This window comes from Lathyrus oleraceus, chromosome 4 (genome assembly GCF_024323335.1).
Source record: "Lathyrus oleraceus cultivar Zhongwan6 chromosome 4, CAAS_Psat_ZW6_1.0, whole genome shotgun sequence".
Taxonomy (NCBI): Eukaryota; Viridiplantae; Streptophyta; class Magnoliopsida; order Fabales; family Fabaceae; genus Lathyrus; species Lathyrus oleraceus.
Genome location: NC_066582.1, coordinates 104826249 through 104845490, shown reverse-complemented (window position 1 = coordinate 104845490; position 19242 = coordinate 104826249). Strand labels below are relative to the sequence as shown.

Here is a 19242-nt window from a genome sequence, read left to right as displayed (position 1 = left end):
AATTTTTACATAAACCAAGTTGCTTCGATATAAATAAAATAGGCATACAAGATAAACGTAGAAAACAATGCAATCACCTTGCTAAAAACATACTCCATCAACGATACTTTCAAGGCAAGACAACTAGCTTCCAGTGCACATTTTATATTTTTTTGATCTCAAAATACAGTGAGCCTGGCATGTAAAAGTGCAGTTTAACCCAATATTCATCTCTAATGAAAAATCAAGAGAATGGGAGTGATGTGGTGGAACCTACAAGGCGACACAACTTTCAGTACAATGGCAGCGACTTGTATGACTCATTTGAGTTCAAACAGATGACCATACAACTCAACAAGGCCTTTGAGAACTCAAGTGCATCTTCACCAGCTTGCCAAGAAATGAAGCACAAACTCAACAAGACCATTCATCGCTCTGGTGCCTCATCGCCAGGCTTGTACGACTCGTTTGAGATGACCATACAACTCAACAATGTCTTTGAGAACTCAAGTGCATCTTCACCAGCTTGCCAAGAAATGAAGCACAGACTCAACAAGGCCATTCATCGCTCTGGTGCCTCATCGCCAGACTTGTACGACTCGTTTGAGATGACCATACAACTCAACAATGCCTTTGAGAACTCAAGTGCATCTTCACCAGCTTGCCAAGAAATGAAGCACAGACTCAACAAGGCCATTCATCGCTCTGGTGCCTCATCGCCAGACTTGTACGACTCGTTTGAGATGACCATACAACTCAACAATGCCTTTGAGAACTCAAGTGCATCTTCACCAGCTTGCCAAGAAATGAAGCACAAACTCAACAAGACCATTCATGGCTCTGGTGCCTCATCGCCAGACTTGTACGACTCGTTTGAGTTCAAACAGATGACCACACAACTCAACAAGGCCTCTGAGAACTCAAGTGCATCTTCACCAGCTTGCCAAGAAATGAAGCACAAACTCAACAAGACCATTCATAGCTCTGGTGCCTCATCGCCAGCTTATGTCTTCCACCTAAATTCCCCCTTTTATCGGCATCACCTGAACCGTATCTATAAAGAAAGTAATAAGACACCAAGAGTGATTTCATGTCCACGAGTCGCAGACAAACAAGCAAGTGGAAGAGGAATAAGAGTAAAGGGTTTCGTCACTCGTCTATGGTTGAAGGTTAAAAAAGGGTTGCTATGGGAAAAACATGAAAGTGAAGAAGGGAGAAATCAACCCTCAAAAGCATACTGACAAGGTCTTCCTGTAATGAAAGTTGTAATAGTAAAATCATAATCCTCTTCTCACAGTGGAATCCATAAAACAATGGATATTCAAGATATTGTTGCATATGTAATGTTACAGAAGACAAATATTGCACATGTATTTCAACGCTGATAACCAATCAACTTAGAAGCTATATGATTTCATTCTTTCTATTGATGTGTAGTATTCATAATATACAAGCCTACTTCAGGAGCAGCGAGCAGTTTCGACACGAGTTCTGAAAAGGAAAATACATCAAGTGTGCAAAACATACTCTAAATAACTGCTACAAAATCTGTAATCACCGGGTGTAAAGGAGAAATTTTCTAGGACAGCCTGAGTGCCATTTCATGAAGAAGAGCTCGCTTTTGTGAAGCATTAATTACATTATTGGTTTCGGCGTTCTCAAGCACATCGGTGATCATTGCAGCTGCATGACCAAGAGGTTCCTCGGCCGCCCTCTTCAACATGAAGGCCTGAACAGCCACAAAAAATAATGACCAAAGTTGTTCAGACAGTGAGAAAGAAGATGTAAAGCAGAAAATTAGAACATCAGAAAACACGAGACAAACATATGTTCTATCACATTTAAATTTTCTTTGCAGCACCGAGCATTTCTTGAGATGTAGGAAGTGTCAAATTTCAATAGAAGACAACATTGTCATTACACAACATTAAAATGGGAAAATGTATCCCCGTCAACTTGTGCAGAATTGCAAACACGTTGAAATTCAGTTATATAGTAAGAAAAAAGACTTAAGGTCATAAAATATAAAGCAGGGAATAGGTAACAAAGTAGGAGGTTGCACTGCCAGTAATGTACAATGGGGATGGGGAAGTTTTAAAATGATAACCTGGCCATGATGAGCTATGGAAACTGTACAGGGTTCCTGAAACCAAGGTTCTCCATCAATTTGAACAGGAAACTTAGCAAATAATTGTATCTTAATTGACTGTCCTTGCGCAAGTCTTCGAGCTCGAGAAAGCCCAACCTATATTGACAAAAACAATAGCCAGAGGATTTGAGCATCCACTATTTCATAATTTGAATTACGTAAAACTTAATCTTGACAAACATATCATGTCTCAGTCGTAATTAAAACTCAAGCATGCCATTTTAAAACTAAAGAGAGCTTAGAGACTGAAAATATGAAATAAGGTATAGAAGTAACAGAGGCCACATACTAAATACAATTATAAATAAAACTGAGATGGATGGGGATCTTGCTCCATTAAAAATAATAATAAAAAAGTAAACATTCAAGCTCTAGTTCTATAATCCAGATCATTCTTGAATATAGTTCGAGTGAAGTTTTTTAAAATGGTTAGTCAGCTGCACACTTTTTATATCAGTATTAAATCCTAAGTAAGACCCTTTAATTATAAGGCAATGTGAATCCTAAAATTGTACATCACTAGAACGGGGATGATATTAATCTTTACCTGAAGCTTCCCCAGGTGCCATGTTCCAGATATGCTCACAACTTCAAGTATCTTGTCGTGCATAGATTGTGGATCAAAATTATCATAATTCTCATCCTCATTTTGCCACAAATCTACACCTCCCATGTAGCTTCCAATATTTGCAACAAGAACCCCTTCAGCATCCTAGATGGAATTGAAAACCAAATTGAACAATTCAGAAAAGGGTCTAGCTCTTATATTTGGTGGAGGTAGGTTGTAATTTGTAGGAAACTAAAACAAATTCTAGTATAAAAATTTGAGTCCCCAAACATGAGTCTGAATCCCCCCCTGTTCAAAAAGACAAAAACTTAGCAAACACACCCGCTGAATTGAATTTTAACATGATAAGATAGCCCCTTACATTATCTACTTATCAAAAGGTCAACCCCAATCTATCATAAGAAAGGTAAACACAATGCAAGATTTACACTTTTGGTTACCCTTGTGCTAAACATAGAGAGGGGTAAAAGTGTAAGTAATTGACTCTGAAAATTTACCGGCTTGCCAATATCATATAATTAGAGTTAGTCACACAAATTAAAGCAATTTATTATTATACACTCAGCAGCTACACAAAAAAACAGAGAAATGTGAAATAAATAACTATATAAAATAACTATATAATAAATACAGACTATTTATGCTTAAAAAACTCACCTCAGGGACCTCAATTTCAACTCCATCCACCACAACACGAATCTGCCAAGGGAAATCCTCAAATGTCCTATCCATTATGCTTTTAGCACCTTCTCTTGCATATAGAACTTTATTCATAAACTGCATATGTTAAGAGTAAATTCAGCATTGAACCTAAAAGTTCCAATACACTGAATATCATTGTATGCTTGTTAAGATAACCGGTGGAACAGTGCAGCTAATAGCAAGTGTGAATTTGAAGCATGTACTTCAAGTTTGACGACAAGATTTGGGAAGTATATGTTGAAGTTCTAATCAAATGGGAGGACCTGCAAGATTTGAAAATTCATGGAAATGGACCAAAAGATTGCAAGAAGAGTTGCCTTCCTTTCAGCTTGAAAAAAAGGCAATGGCTTTGCAGGGGAGTTACCAGTATTATTTGGGGAATAACTCAGTAGATTTACCCAATTAAGAGTATGCTCCGGTTATCTTATTCTATTTGATGGTCTCTTCAAACAGTTAAGTTAAGGTTAGATCAGCCATTGTCTTTCAAGGTGGCCACTGCTCTCTTTTATATGTCTGGTTCAATTTACTTCTGGCTCAGCTCCAGGAGCTGGTTCAGATAAGGTTTTTCATGATGAAGGTCTGGAGGAGGCGGGTCGACGTAATTCTGGGCACTGGTTCAGCCTCTTCTCCTTCCTTATGAAAAATGGTTATGGTAATCGTGGCTTGAATGATTTAGGACAATAATTATATTTTGGCTTGGATAATTTGCTAGATTCAATATCAACAGTTGTACTATTCCCTTCCATGTTCTAGGTTTTTGTTTCGACAAAACCTTCATTCTTTTCTATTTGGAGTTGTTAATTTGTTACTTTAGCTTAAGTTGTGAATCTGTTACTCGTCACATGTGGCTTTCTAATGCATTTGCAAAAATAATAGAGACAGTGTGGTTGGCTTGAATGATTTAGGAAGATGATTATATTTTGGCTTGAATAATTTGCTAGATTAGATATCAACAGTTGTACTATTCTCTTTCATGTTCTAGGTTTTTGTTTTGACAAAACCTTCATTCTTTTCTATTTGAAGTTGTTAATTTGTTACTTTAGCTTAAGTTGTGAATCTGTTACTCGTCACATGTGGCTTTCTTATGCATTTGCAAAAACAATAGAGAGGATGTGGTTTTATACCACACACCCATCTAACATAAATAATAACAAATACTTTTATACCAGTGTACCATTTAATCAGCCCAGCTGCCTATTTTAATAAACTTTCCATTTTCTTGAATTGAAGCTTCACAGTATAATAAGATGCACCCCATTAAAGAAGGTACATTAGTGATTCCCTTACATCGTTCTTTGATTTATGTTTTTAAATGAATGATAGAGATCAAATTTGTTAATTTTTAATCAATATTATCCATTATTTTTATTATAATCTGATGGCCATGAGGAAAACACTAGTGACCTATGAAGCCCGGACTCGGACACGGACTAGGATACGGGACACGACACGGACACGAGGACCCCGCTAATGTAAAAATCATAGGACACGGACACGGCTATATATATTTTATATATTAATATAATAATGCAATTTATGGACAAAATTTGTAAAGAACTTAAAATGAGAAGCAAAATTTATGTTTATTTAAGATACTTTCAAACAAATTTCAAACATGATAATTGATATTCATATATATCTTGAGAAAACCAAAGCAATGGTGTGCAAAGATGAAAATAACCGAAAAAGATAAAAGAATTTTGTGGAGACAAAAACAGTGAAATATAAAAAAAATAAAGAATCCTAATTGTGTTGTTTTTATAGTAAAGAAGTGGAATATGAAGGCTAAAAAATCTATTTATTTTGAAAATTTTGAAAATTTTTTAGTAGCGTTTTTTTTTAACAAAAAATTCTTGAATTTTCTGAATTGGACCGTGTCCTTTATTTGGAATAAGGTGTCGTATCCATGTCGTACGTGCTTGATACATGTCGTACGTGTGTCGTACGCGTGTCGGTGTCTGACACGGCGACACGCTGTGTGAATGGCGTGTCGAAGCTTCATAGCTGGTGACCCTATTTTTGTTGGGATCATGTTAGATGCTAACCTTAAATACGCCAAGCAACTCAAAATCCATTACGATTTAGACATTAAATACCTGGTTATAAAACTTCTCTGGATTTTCCTCTCGCAGATTATGGATGTCCAGAGCAACCTTTGCATCACAACCAATTCCTAATATCAAATACTTGTTAGATACAAAACTAGTCATGATAACGCAAATGTAGATATATCTTGAAAATCAGCAGATGATTTAGTCTAATAAAAATCAAGTTCAATGCATCTATTATCTAATCAGTTATTCAAAATAAAGGCTGATAACTGATAAAGAAGAATAACTTATACTGATCCAAGTACATTCATGAGAATACAGTTGAAATTGTGCCTGAGTTGAATGCTCAAATCGACATAAGCTAAACCTTGGATTCGGCTCCTCTGAAAGGAGGGATGCTCTTTAGAGGATAAAGGGCAGAATCAAGGCGTTCATAATGCCTTACATTTGCATGTATTCCATAATAATTTTCAAATTTTCCAGACAATGATCATAACTAATGCATTTAAAGCATTAAAAGTACCGAATCCCTAAACCTCATTTCAACTATCCAACACAGTCAGATCGAAGTTGACAGAAAAAAAATGTAACTAGTCCGGTTTAATGCGCAAATCAAAACAAATAAATAGACACTTCAATTTGTATCAAACCATACTCAGATTCAAACTAGAGTACCAGACCGTGACATAAAGCTCTAAAGGCATCTCTCCCCTCATCTATAATATAATGCACCCAACCCTACCCACCACCCAAAAGGAACTAGCTCTTCGGTAAAGTTTATGAAGCTGACTTACTAAATGTTTCAATCCAATACAATTAAATGTAATTCATAGTAACCATGAGAAAAATGCATTCACGTACCAAGATAATTATTCATAAACTTTGGGGGTTGGAGTTGTTGCTTTCCTTGTGGGCTACTGATTGTTACCTTCCACCGGTCAAGAATAGTAACCGCAGCATGTTCTATATGATGCAAAACTGTGGTAAGGCCCCCTTGCCTCTCTACTGGACCCAAGCTACCTCCCCAAGAGAGAACTCTAGCAAGATCATTTCCAGTACCGGCAGGAAGAATGGCAACTGGGGGAGGGGAATCAAAATTTTGTTTTTCTATTGCATTCAGAACCCAACCAACAGTACCATCTCCGCCACATACAAGAACTCTGAAGTGAGGCACCTTTCTAAATAAATGAAGTCCCATCTCTGGCCCCTGTGATGAGCTCAATTCAAATACCTAGACAAAACGAAGGAAGCTCAATAATCGCATTGTCAAAGTTTTTCACAAAAAGTGTGAGAACTATTTTTTTCTTTTTTAGGAGTCTTTCATGTATACCACTAGAAGATGTCAACATTGTAGTAACTTTGTTATGCATACATAACTTCATTAAAAAATGGATGAGTACTTGGTGGATATTTGTGGCCTATTAGCCCCGATGCATAAATCAAGAGAAGGGAGAAAAAAAAGGATGCAAAAATTGCAGTGAAGAACATTGAAAGCAACAAACAAAAACTCAAATGATAACCAGATGTTGTAATATGTAGCAGAGTAACAAACCTGAACAGGATTTAAAAGAATATTCAGACGCAGCCTAAGTGAGTCTCCTCGCTGAGCCCCGCTCTTTTTATTTATAAAAACTAGTAATGGTCTTGCATCTGGAGGCAAACCAGTCAACTCATAATTCTGTTTCACTCCTGATACCTGGGAATCCTCCTTCTGATTTATAGATGAATTGCGCCTGAAACTGGGTTTTCTGTCCATCTTATTATCTACTTCACTATCTTGTTGTTGAACCTCTTCATTTGATGCAACACTATTTTTTTCCTCTATTATATGATGACCATTAGCTATTTGACTAGAATCAGCAGTGCTTTCTGTGGATATTTCACCAGTGCTCCCACTATTCCCAGATTCAACCTGTGTTTCACCTCCATGTTTGTACTTTTTGCTCTGGCTCCTAATACTTGCTCGAACTGAAGATGCTATCTCATTTGCACCATGGGTAATTGAGCTAAGAAAACTACCTGGCAAGTTCCGGTTGAATTCCTTCACATGCAGAGGAGACAGTATTAATCTTTTAAAAGGGCCCAGATCACATATATCGCCCGTTTCATTAGACATTGAACCATGACAATCAACGTGTACTAAACGTTGGCACCACAAGCAGTACCATATAGGAGAACCACTGAGGAATGTCCCACCACACGTCTCTTCACAGTAACTACAGAAAGTAGGTTCATCAGGCTGGTCAGCTACATCTGTCCAACGAACAGCCCACTGATGTAAGACATGCTCAAATCCAATCACAGAAACACACTTACAGTCCTTGTGTGCACTAGAAGAACAGCTTAGATGAGCTACTGCACCACAAATACAGCACCGGTGGATAAAACTGTCTGAAGCTACAATAGGGCCTAGAGTTTGAGAGGGTGATATGGATTTAAAGCATACACAGCAGTTTGAATTCTTTACACGAGATACCGATTCTAGATCCCAAGTATGAGGGGCCACAGGAACTTTATGCTTTGCCTTTGGGTTTTTCTTAGATCTAGCTATAGCTTTCATCCAATTTAGATTAATGTTTCTCCTCCACTGAAAAGCCGTATAGAAGATGGTCGAAATTCCAACCAGAGCAGCAACTAAGCAAGATATAATGAAAATACGATCCGTCGGATTCTTCGTACTCCATGTGTGGAGAAAGAACTCAAAATCTATATCGTCATCCATTCCACAACTATGTCGTTCCAAATTTTCTTACCAGTATTGATAGCAAAACTTGCTTGATTGTGGAAAATCAAGTTAACTATATTAAACTCCTAACTGAACAAACAACAATATGATATTATCCCCCATGTGTCATTTCTCACCAAAACTCATATGTAGGCAATGAAATGCTGTGTAATATATAACCACTCAACCTTACTCCTCTAAGAAAACGTATTGAATAAGAAACCAATTCCTCATCCCCAAATTTACTCCAAAACATCTTCTGCTAAATCTCTGTTTGATAACTTCAAATTTCCAATCCACGTAAGCATACAAAAATACCTGTACCCAAAACAAAATTAAAAAAAGAGAAAAAAATCAATTTTCCAACCAATTGTAGCAACTTAACGCTTTCTTAATCTTCATCGATTAGTATATTTGAAATAGAAAGTTCCAAAAAAAATAAAATTAACAAAGCAACGAAAGCACATAATCGGCACAAAATTTAGAAAACTAGATTTGATCAATTGGTATATTGTGGAAGAAACAAAATTAGCTTACAGTAGCGATTGCGGCAGCGAGATCGAGATGAATATGTAGGATTGGAAGAAACCCTAGTTGATAGATCGAGAGAGTTATGGTTTGGGAATGATCAAGCGAAACTGCAAAAGAAGGGAATGTGTGAGAGCAAATCCCACAACACAACGTTGCTTTTTCTTAACAGGGGAGGAAAGAAAATATTCATTTTTATTTATATTTATAAAAAGAAAATCAGAAGAAGAAACTAGATTGAATATTTCTTCTATTTTGGGCGCATTCTCTCGGTTAAAAAGGTGAATTTTATTTTTTTCCCATTAAAAACCGAATCCGATTCTTGGACTTTCAGCTGATTACCTCTTAAAAATAATAAATAAGATTTGATTTTATAAAAAAAAAAAAGAAACTACTAGAGTTGTATTCATAACATAGTTATAAAATGAACCAAAAAAAGAGTACGTTTTTTTTTTGTTATTGAAGAGGACAAAAGCCCTGAACAACTAATTATGCACTTTCCTTTTAGTGGAGGTGCCCTTCATATCAGCTATATACAAGTTATAAATTTCCATAAGAAAAGAGAGTAAGGTTGATTATATAGAAGATGTGAGCTTTTTATTTTTATTTTAGATTACTAACATATTAAATTACTTTTTATTTTAATAAAAAATTAAATAAATTTATATAAAATCAATTCAAAGGAAGAAGATAGTTCAACTAGTTTGACCCAAAAGGATATATACAGTTAGTCTATAATTTAATATTTGACAGCGGCATTTTTATATACTAATATAATAATATTATTATAAAATTGTTAAATTTTATAAAATAAACTATTTGTTAAAATATTATTAAGTCATGTGACATTATTTTAAATGTTATAGCAATAATGTTTAAAAGTTTTAATATTAATATGTTGTCGACATCGTTAAGCTCTAAATGTATTTAATTTCAAAAAATAAAACAAAACAAATTTTAAAATTGTTTGTTAAAAGTATTTTTTTACACTAAATATTTAACATTGTTTTGGATAAATGCATTTTTACAAATTTATAATCTAAAAAACAACAATTTATAACTAGTTCATGTGTTTTCTTGATTGCCATTGATTCAACCATCTTTTCACCCTTAATGTTTTTTCCCATTTGGATTGAAGTCTCTTGGTTTTCGCTATGAGGATCGTGATTCTATCTAAGTAAGTTGTTGATTTTCTTTATTCCTTTGTCTTTTTCTCTAATTCCTTGTATCCTCGTTACTCTTGTTAACTTTATTTTTTTCTTTATTGATGCGGTGTTTCGCAAGTATATGAACGTGTCAGAGTAATATAAAAGATTGTCGAATCCACAGAGACCAAGTGTCAATCTATCGTTATCTATTGTTATGGTGTTTATCAAAGGCAATCAAAATAGGTGTTTTTTTGGAGTGTACAATGAAAAGTAAAGTGTTGAATAAAGATTAATTAATAAAGACAGGGTCGAATGTAATTCACATAATCAATGGATAATCAAAGTACTTGCTAATAGAGCTACTTATGGGCAGTGTTTCCTACTTTGAAAAGAATTAATTTAACAGGAACTGTCGCTTTCGCGTATTCAGAATCGAGTTGTACTCCCTAATCAAACCCTCTTATTGTCACTTATAAAAAGGCGCGCATTGCGTTAGAATAGTAAACCTATTTTTAAGAAATATAGTATCTTGACTAAGTTGAAAAGTATTATAACATGGATTTCTTAACCAAAAGAGGTTCTTACGAACCAGACTCTAAACTTATAAACGCGTCCGAAAATAGTTTTAAAATCTCTTTTCTTCTTAATGTTAAAATCTCCTAATGAACTAAACAAAGCGCTTTCGCTGTTTTTGAAATAGTTAAAAACAATTAAGTTTAAAAAGACGTTGGACGGCTTTCGATCTTACCCAACGGAATTGAAGTGCGGAAAAACTTAATTTGAAAGTTAAAATAGCCCTTAAGTATTTCTACGAACAATTGTACGGATTACTGGTTCAATTACGATTCTTACATTCTAACCTTATAAATTTAGCTAGACATGGTAAAGTAAAAGTGCATTAAAATAAATAAAAGTAGTTCGAGTGCGGAAAATAAATGAAAGTAGTGTGAGTGCGGAAAGTAAATAATTTAAAGCGAGTGCGAGGAAATAAATAAAGTAAAGTGAGTGCGAGGAAATAAATAAAGTAAAGTGAGTGCGAGAAATAAATAAAGTAAAGCGAGTGCGAGAAATAAATAAAGTAAAGCGAGTGCGAGAAATAAATAAAGTAAAGCGAGTGCGGAAAATAAATAAGATAAAGACAAGTAATAAAAACCTGCTCCAATCGGAGGGTTGAATAAATTGCAATGCGAAAATGAAAATGGCGGCAGGATTAACTTCCTTCCGAAGTGCTCCAAACTCGATTACAGACTCTATCACAGACTCGATTACACAATTGTGGTAACACTCCAATGTGAAGCGATTACCACTTTATAAAACTGAATATATGCCTAAGTGAAACAAAGTTGCTCTGAGTTTGCCTCTGCTTTAAGTTTGGATGATTGTAAAAGTGAATTCGAGTTTCTATTTATAAGCAAGTAAAAAGATGGAAGTGACTTGGATGCCCTTCAACTTGAAAATGGGAGGGAAACTGTTTTCCTCTTGTGGCGCCCGTCACAAGGCCATGGCGCCCGCCACAAGGCCCAAGTGAGGCGCCTTAGTGGATGTAGTGGAGAACGTGAGAGTTGAGGGAAGTTGAGCTTGGACACGTCATGGCAGGGTCTGTGGTGCCCGCCATTGGGTAGGCCATAAGTACAAAATGTTGATTTTTAGGGTTTTTAGCTCTTTTTCACTCCTTTTCTCGATCGGGGCTCCGATTAAAGTAAAAACCTGAAAACAAAGGAAAACATATCAATAACACAACAAAATGATAATAAAACAACTAGAATGCATGTGAAATCGGAGTCGAAAATACGGTAAATTTTAGTGTTATCAAACTCTCCCACACTTAAACCTTTGCTTGTCCTCAAGCAAAACATTGAAAAGCTCATAAAAGAAAATCTGTGTAAACGAGTGCTTCAGGTAAAATTTCCAGGTTCAAGTCGGGATGTAGTGATAGGTACTAACCGAGTGAACTAAGGGTATCATGATGACACTAATCCGCAAATACGGACATAAACTTCATTCCTATATTAACCAACTCATATTATCCCACAATACCTAGGCCTGCCTCTTCATCTCTTTTTATATCCTTTTCATTCAGGCGCAATCACATTAAGCTCATTATCCGTACATGCTTCATAGTAGAGTGGCCTGTTAGTGATTATGATCAGAGCTTGGGGTTTCTGGCACATAAACATGTGTAAACCCTTTTATTGGACCCAACTGTAGTTGTGGGGGATCGGATCGTAATCCGTCCTACCGAGTTCAGTGCCAGATACCTCTGAACCAACTAGCAGTGGGTACTGCTTTTCTTTTTCTTTTTCTTTTTCTTTTTGTAGCAATTTTTTACAATTCTTTGGTTTAAATGACTTTTTGAGGGTCACCTATACCGGAGTTGCCTTTTTGCTTTCTTTTATTTTATTTTTTTGTTTTTCTGGATCATTCACTTATTTGCATCGATCCCTTACGTAGAGGATGCGTAGGCCGGAGCTGACTGCTGAGATAAACTACTAAGGACTTATACGGAAATGATGATTAAGGCCATGGTATATGGGGTTTCGGGAATGATTCTTATATTTACGAAGCTTATGGTGCTAAAACAGATACTAATGTTTCGCAAAGTTCTCCCAAGTCACTGCATCCTTACTCAAAACATGTCTTTAAAACCTGAAAACTTTCGAAATATCACTAGTTTCTTTTGCAAAAAAAATTCGGTGGGGCTAAAGGTATGGGAAGGTAGGATTGTACTAAAGATCTACTGTATTTGGTGACTCGTCAGACTCATGCATTATACTAAAAAGCAAAATAAACAACTACAAGGAAATAACAATAAATAAACTATCTAAAAACAGCAAAGAAAAAGCGATAAAGGAGAAACGAGAAAGGTAATAAAGAAAAGACGATAGAGTCTCCTCCCACACTTAGATCGAACATTGTCCCCAATGTTTCGAAATAAGATAAGGGAAGAGTTACTTGACAACCTATTGCTGACCACTAGTGCCCTCGCCATCCTGAGATATCACTCCAAAACTTCTCAACCTCCTTACCCAGGAAATATCCCATAGGTGTCTCCGAGATAGCATCAGGAGTGGTCTGGAAGCCCAAAAGGTCGCCGAACTCTTTCTGGCTGAAAGAGTACTCAACTTCGAAAAGCCTGAAAGCAGCATACCCATCTGGTCCAGAGTATGGGTCGTAGTCGAATGAACTCAGGAACTCCAAAGTCAGGTTCCTATAGGTGTTACTTAAGTCATCAGCAAACTCGTCCCAGTGAAGCTGGTGGCTAAGGAATCGGATACTCGGCTCGATACCCAGTGCCTCCATACAGTGTTGATCGGGATAACATGTGGGTGCCATAGGACGCTGATACAAGACGATGTAGCGCTTCCTCTGAGCATTATCTCTATAGGCCACATGCATGTCATCGAAATCCTGCATCCTGTAAAGGTTAAGAAAGTGGTCCTGAAAATACAAACCATTCAAATCTTAGTCTCAATGCAAAATATTATAAAATAAAATAAAAATAAAATTAAATAAATGAGAAAAAGTAAAATGAAAGAAAAACCATGGGTTGCCTCCCACGCAGCGCTTGTTTAACGTCAATAGCTTGACGATTAGAATTTATACACCTGTAGTAGTAGGAATTGGTGGATCAATCAAGGTGTGGCTTGAGTAGTATGTTGGAATGTCTCCTCCTTCGTAGAGCTTTAGTCTTTGTCCATTTACAATGAATGGACTACAGGTATCGTTCTTGATTTCTACGGCTCCGGATCTCAGAATCTTGGATACTTCGAAAGGACCAATCCATCTTGAACGTAGCTTTCCAGGGAAGAGTCGTAACCTAGAGTTGAAAAGGAGAACAGGATCTCCTATATTGAAATTTTTCTTTACTATTCTTTTGTCGTGATAGGCTTTTGTCCTCTCTTTATATATTTTCGCATTCTCGTAGGCCGATTGCCTAAGTTCTTCTAATTTATGAATGTCTAGGGTACGCTTTTCTCTAGCGGCTAGGTAGTCTAAATTCAAAGTTTTAATGGCCCAATAGGCCTTATGCTCTAATTCGAATGGTAAGTGACAGGATTTTCCATAAACTAGTTGATAAGGAGTAGTTCCTATAGGGGTTTTGAAAGTGGTTCTATAGGCCCATAATGCTTCTTGAAGCTTCTGAGACCAGTCTCTCCTAGAAATAGAAACAGTTTTCTCTAGGATTTTTTTTATCTCCCTATTAGATACTTCTACTTGGCCACTAGTCTGTGGATGGTATGGTGTTGCTACTCTATGCCTAACTCCATATTTTCTTAAAAGTTTGTCAAATATTCTCGATATAAAGTGTGATCCTCCATCGCTTATGACTAAACGTGGTGTTCCAAATCTAGGGAATATGTAGTTTTTAAATAGTTTGATTACTACCCTAGTGTCGTTTGTGGGTGCAGCTATAGCTTCAATCCACTTAGACACATAGTCTACAGCTACTAAGATATACTTATTTCCTAAGGATGGTGGAAAAGGTCCCGTGAAATCTATACCCCATACGTCAAAGAGTTCTACTTCCTGAATGTTTCTTAAGGGCATTTCATCACGTCTTGAAATGTTTCCAGTGCGTTGGCATCTATCACATTTGACAATGAAAGCATAGACATCACGCCACATGGTAGGCCAGAATAGGCCAGCTTGAAGAATCTTGGCGTATATCTTAGAGGTGCTCGCATGTCCACCATAGGGTGCAGAATGACAATGCTTGATAATACTATTTACCTCTTCTTCTGGAACGCAACGGCGAAAAATGCCATCTTTACCCCTTTTGAAAAGGAGCGGTTCGTCCCAATAGAAGTTTCTCACATCGTGGAAGAATTTCTTCTTGCGGTGGTAGTCAAGATCAGAGGGCACTATATCAGCAGCTAGGTAATTAACGAAATCTGCATACCAGGGTACGTTACTTATTGCTAAGGAATTTTGGGAATTCTTATAAAGATCTAGGTTATTATCTTCAATGGTTTCTATTCTAGCGATCAGTCTATCATAGGCGAAGTCATCATTTATGGGTACTAGTTCAGGTTTTAGATGTTCTAGCCTAGAAAGGTGATCGGCTACTACATTTTCAGTTCCTTTTTTATCTCTTATGTCTAAATCAAACTCTTGTAGTAATAGAATCCATCGGAGTAACCTGGGCTTGACATCCTTTTTACTTAATAGGTAACGAATGGCAGCATGATCGGTGTAAACAATAATTTTTGCTCCTACTAGATAAGATCTAAATTTGTCTATAGCGAAGACTACAGCGAGTAATTCTTTTTCAGTTGTTGCATAGTTAAGTTGGTCAGCATCTAGGGTTCTACTGGCATAATAAATGGCATGTAATTTTTTATCTTTCCTTTGTCCTAGAACGGCTCCAACTGCATAATCACTAGCATCGCACATTATCTCGAAGGGTTCCGACCAATCGGGCGGTTTATAATAGGTGCAGATACTAACGCTTGCTTTAAAAGATTAAATGTGTCATTACATTTTTCATCGAAAATGAATTCAGTATCTTTCATTAAAAGTCCAGTTAAAGGTTTGGTTATTTTGGAGAAGTCCTTAATAAAACGCCGGTAGAATCCAGCGTGTCCAAGAAAGCTTCGGACTTCTCTGATTGTTTTTGGTGGTTTTAGGTTTTCTATAACTTCTATTTTATCTTTATCTACCTCTATTCCTTTTTCGGAAACTATATGTCCTAAAACTATTCCTTCGGTTACCATGAAATGACATTTTTCCCAGTTTAGCACGAGGTTCACCTCCACGCATCTCTCCAAGATTTTCTCAAGGTTAGCAAGACAATTGTGGAAATCAAATCCGCAAACTGAGAAATCATCCATAAACACTTCCATGATGCCATCTAGGTAATCTGCGAAGATTGACATCATGCAGCGTTGGAAAGTAGTTGGGGCATTACAGAGGCCGAACGACATTCGTCTGTAGGCAAAAGTTCCATAAGGGCATGTAAAGGTAGTTTTTTCTTGATCTTCGGGGTGGATAGGTATTTGGAAGAATCCAGAATATCCATCTAGATAGCAGAAGTAAGAGTGTCTGGCTAGACGCTCCAACATCTGGTCAATAAATGGTAAAGGGAAATGATCCTTCTTAGTTGCTTTATTTAATTTTCTATAATCTATACACATTCGCCATCCTCCTTCTAAACATTTTCCTACATGTTCGCCTCTATCATTTTGCACGACTGTGATGCCTCCCTTTTTAGGTACTACATGTACAGGGATCACCCACTTACTATCCGAGATCTGATAGATTATACCTGCCTCAAGTAACTTAAGAACTTCCTTTTTAACAACATCACTCATTATAGGGTTTATTCTTCTCTTATGTTCCCTAGAGGGTTTTGAATCTTCTTCGAGCGAAATCCGATGCATGCATACGGATGGGCTTATACCTTTCAGGTTAGAGATATTATATCCTAAGGCTAAGGGATATCTTCGTAAAACGTCTAAAAGTTGGTTCGTTTCCTCTTGGCTCAAGGTAGCACTAACTATAACTGGACGGTTCATCTTTTCATCGAGGAATTCGTATCTCAGGTTCTTAGGCAGTTCCTTAAGTTCTAAGGTTGGTTTCTTAGGGCATGGCATAGGATCTGGGGTAAGGGATAAACATTCGTAAAGGTTATCATCGATATAGGGTTTCTTAAAGTCATCATTTTCCCTTATGAGAGTTGATGGTAACTTAATTGTTTTTATAATTTCTTTTTGTTCTAATTCTCTAACACATTCATCAATGATATCTAAGGCATAACACGAGTCTCCCATCACAGGTGCCATAAGAAATTTCGAAAGTATAAATTCTATTTTCTCGTCACCTACCTCAAATGTCAACTTTCCTTTCTTGACATCTATTATGGCTCTTGCAGTCGATAAGAATGGTCTACCTAGAAGGATTGGTATATCATTGTCCTCTTTGATGTCCATGACAACAAAATCAGTAGGGATAAATAACTGACCTATCCTAACAGGAACATCTTCTAAAATGCCTATCAGATATTTAACAGATCTATCGGCTAACTGAAGTGACATCTTAGTGGGCTGTAATTCTCCTAAGTTTAACCTCTCACAAACTGCTAAAGGCATTAGGCTTACACTAGCTCCTAAGTCTAGAAAAGCTTTTTCGATGACATGATTACCCAAAAGGCAAGGAATGGAGAAATTTCCAGGATCTTTATCTTTCTTTGCTAATTTGTCCTCGGAAATAGCATTACATTCCAAAGGCTTCGGATCGTCAAGTCTACGTTTGTTAGTAAGGATGTCTTTGAGAAACTTTGCATAAGAAGGTATTTGGGTGATGGCTTCTGTGAAAGGGATTTCTACATGAAGTTTTTCTATAACTTTAATAAATTTTTGATACTGTTTATTGATCTGAGTTTGTTTGATTCTTTGCGGATATGGTATAGGTGGTTTATATGGCGGGGGTGGTACATAAGTTTTATCTTTAGGTTCTTCTCCTTTTTCTCGACCTTCCTGGTTTTCAAATTCCTCTGGTTCCTTTACTTCGTCCGGGGGTTTGGTACATTCCTTAGAAGTTTTGGGTTCACTCAATCTAGGGTTTGGTGGCTCATCATAAGCGTTCCCACTTCGTAGGGTAATGGCATTGGCTTGTCCTCTCGGATTTTGTTGAGGTTGTCCAGGGAATTGTCCTCCAGGTGTAGTCTGAGGGGCTTGGTTTAAAGCTACCTGAGAGATTTGGGTTTCAAGCATCTTGGTATGTGTAACTATTTGGTCAACCTTGGTTCCTAACTGAGTAATCAATTCGTTAACATGAATGTTTTGGTTCATGAACTCCTTGTTTTGTTGGGTTTGAGCAGTGATAAAATTTTCCATAATTTTCTCAAGGCTCGACTTTGGTGGTACAGGTTGCATAGGTTGATTTGATTTAGGGGCTTGATAACTAGGTCTCGGAGGTGTATTATTTTGAATAGGGTTATTGTTTTTATAGGAGAATTTCGGGTGATTCCTCCATCCAGGGTTATAGGTATTCGAATATGGGTTCCCTTGGGTGTAGTTCACTTGCTCAGAGTGGGTTTCGTTTAATAGATTGCATTCTGTAAATTGGTATCCTTGGGTTCCACATATCTCACAATCCGACGAAACTGCGGCTACAGTATTCGGGTTTATGCACATATGCTCGACTTTGAGGGCTAATGCGTCAATTTTAGCTTGCATCATGTCTATAGAGCTTAGTTCATGCACTCCTCCTTGGGCTTCCTTCTTCTCAGCTGTCGCTCGTTCGACTCCCCATGATTGATGGTTTTGAGCCATATCTTCGATGAGGGCACTAGCTTCAGGATAAGGTTTGTTCATCAGAGCACCGCCTGCGGCAGCGTCGATGGTCATCTTTGTGTTGTAATGAAGTCTATTATAGAAGGTTTGAATGATTAACCAATTTTCTAAACCATGATGTGGGCATGCACGTAACAACTCTTTATATCTCTCCCAAGCTTCGAACAGCGATTCTCCTTGGTTTTGGGTAAATCTAGTTATATGGTTTCGAAGAACGGCGGTTTTACTCGGGGGAAAATATCTAGCAAGAAAAACTCTTCTAAGGTTATCCCAAGTCATAATGGAATTGGGTGTAAGGGAATCTAACCATGATAGGGCTTTATCTCTGAGGGAAAAAGGAAATAATCTTAAACGTATTGCCTCAGGAGAAGCTCCATTGGTTTTAAAAGTGTCTGCTAATTGAAGAAATATTTTTAAATGTTGGTTTGGGTTCTCAGTAGCGAGACCCGCGAATTGTCTCTGTTGCACTAGTTGCAACAGGGATGGTTTAAGTTCCAAATTATTAGTTGAGATGGTTGGGTTTACTATACTAGAACTAGGTTCTTCATTAGATGGTTGAGCGAAATCTTTAAGAGGTCTTTGGTTTTGATCTTCGGCCATAGCTCTCTTAATTTTATGAAAGAATAAACATGCGTGAGCGTAACGTTCAGGTTCTGCCAGAGGGTATACTAAGCTTAAACTTCCGGTGCTGCGAGTTCTTCGCATTGACCGGCGGGAAATAGCCTAAGTCTAAACAATATAACAACAGGAAAATGAAATTTGACGAAATTGGTCCCCGGCAACGGCGCCAAAAACTTGATGCGGTGTTTCGCAAGTATACGAACGCGTCAGAGTAATATAAAAGATTGTCGAATCCACAGAGACCAAGTGTCAATCTATCATTATCTATTGTTATGGTGTTTATCAAAGGCAATCAAAATAGGTGTTTTTTTTGGAGTGTGCAATGAAAAGTAAAGTGTTGAATAAAGATTAATTAATAAAGACAGGGTCGAATGTAATTCACGTAATCAATGGATAATCCAAGTACTTGCTAATAGAGCTACTTATGGGCAGTGTTTCCTACTTTGAAAAGACCTAATTTAATAGGAACTGTCGCTT

The 19242-nt window shown here is 37.0% G+C and overlaps 1 protein-coding gene and 1 non-coding gene across 2 annotated transcripts; one reads left to right on the top strand and one right to left on the bottom strand.

Moving 5' to 3' along the window:
- Positions 1-1352: 1352 nt before the first annotated feature.
- LOC127073743 (diacylglycerol kinase 1) lies at positions 1353-8965 on the bottom strand. Its single transcript, XM_051014945.1, has 8 exons — positions 8712-8965; positions 7002-8492; positions 6311-6680; positions 5495-5571; positions 3354-3473; positions 2676-2840; positions 2087-2224; positions 1353-1708 (listed from the first exon to the last, which is right to left on the bottom strand). Exons 2-8 carry the CDS (start codon positions 8169-8171, stop codon positions 1559-1561), a joined length of 2190 nt encoding a protein of 729 aa, XP_050870902.1. The 5' UTR covers positions 8172-8492; positions 8712-8965; the 3' UTR covers positions 1353-1558.
- Positions 8966-18253: 9288 nt separating this feature from the next.
- On the top strand, positions 18254-18360 carry LOC127078067 (small nucleolar RNA R71). The gene has a single exon (XR_007787813.1). It is a non-coding gene; the product is annotated as a small nucleolar RNA R71 (small nucleolar RNA).
- The last annotated feature ends 882 nt before the right edge of the window (positions 18361-19242 follow it).

Excerpts from the sequence above, each read along its gene's own strand:
- LOC127073743 (XM_051014945.1), bottom strand. The coding sequence starts at position 8,171 with ATGGATGACGATATAGATTTTGAGTTCTTTCTCCACACATGGAGTACG. Across the intron at positions 2,225-2,675 it reads GGCACCTGGGGAAGCTTCAG|GTTGGGCTTTCTCGAGCTCG; the intron begins GTAAAGATTAAT and ends TTGTCAATATAG. Across the intron at positions 1,709-2,086 it reads CCATAGCTCATCATGGCCAG|GCCTTCATGTTGAAGAGGGC; the intron begins GTTATCATTTTA and ends GTGGCTGTTCAG.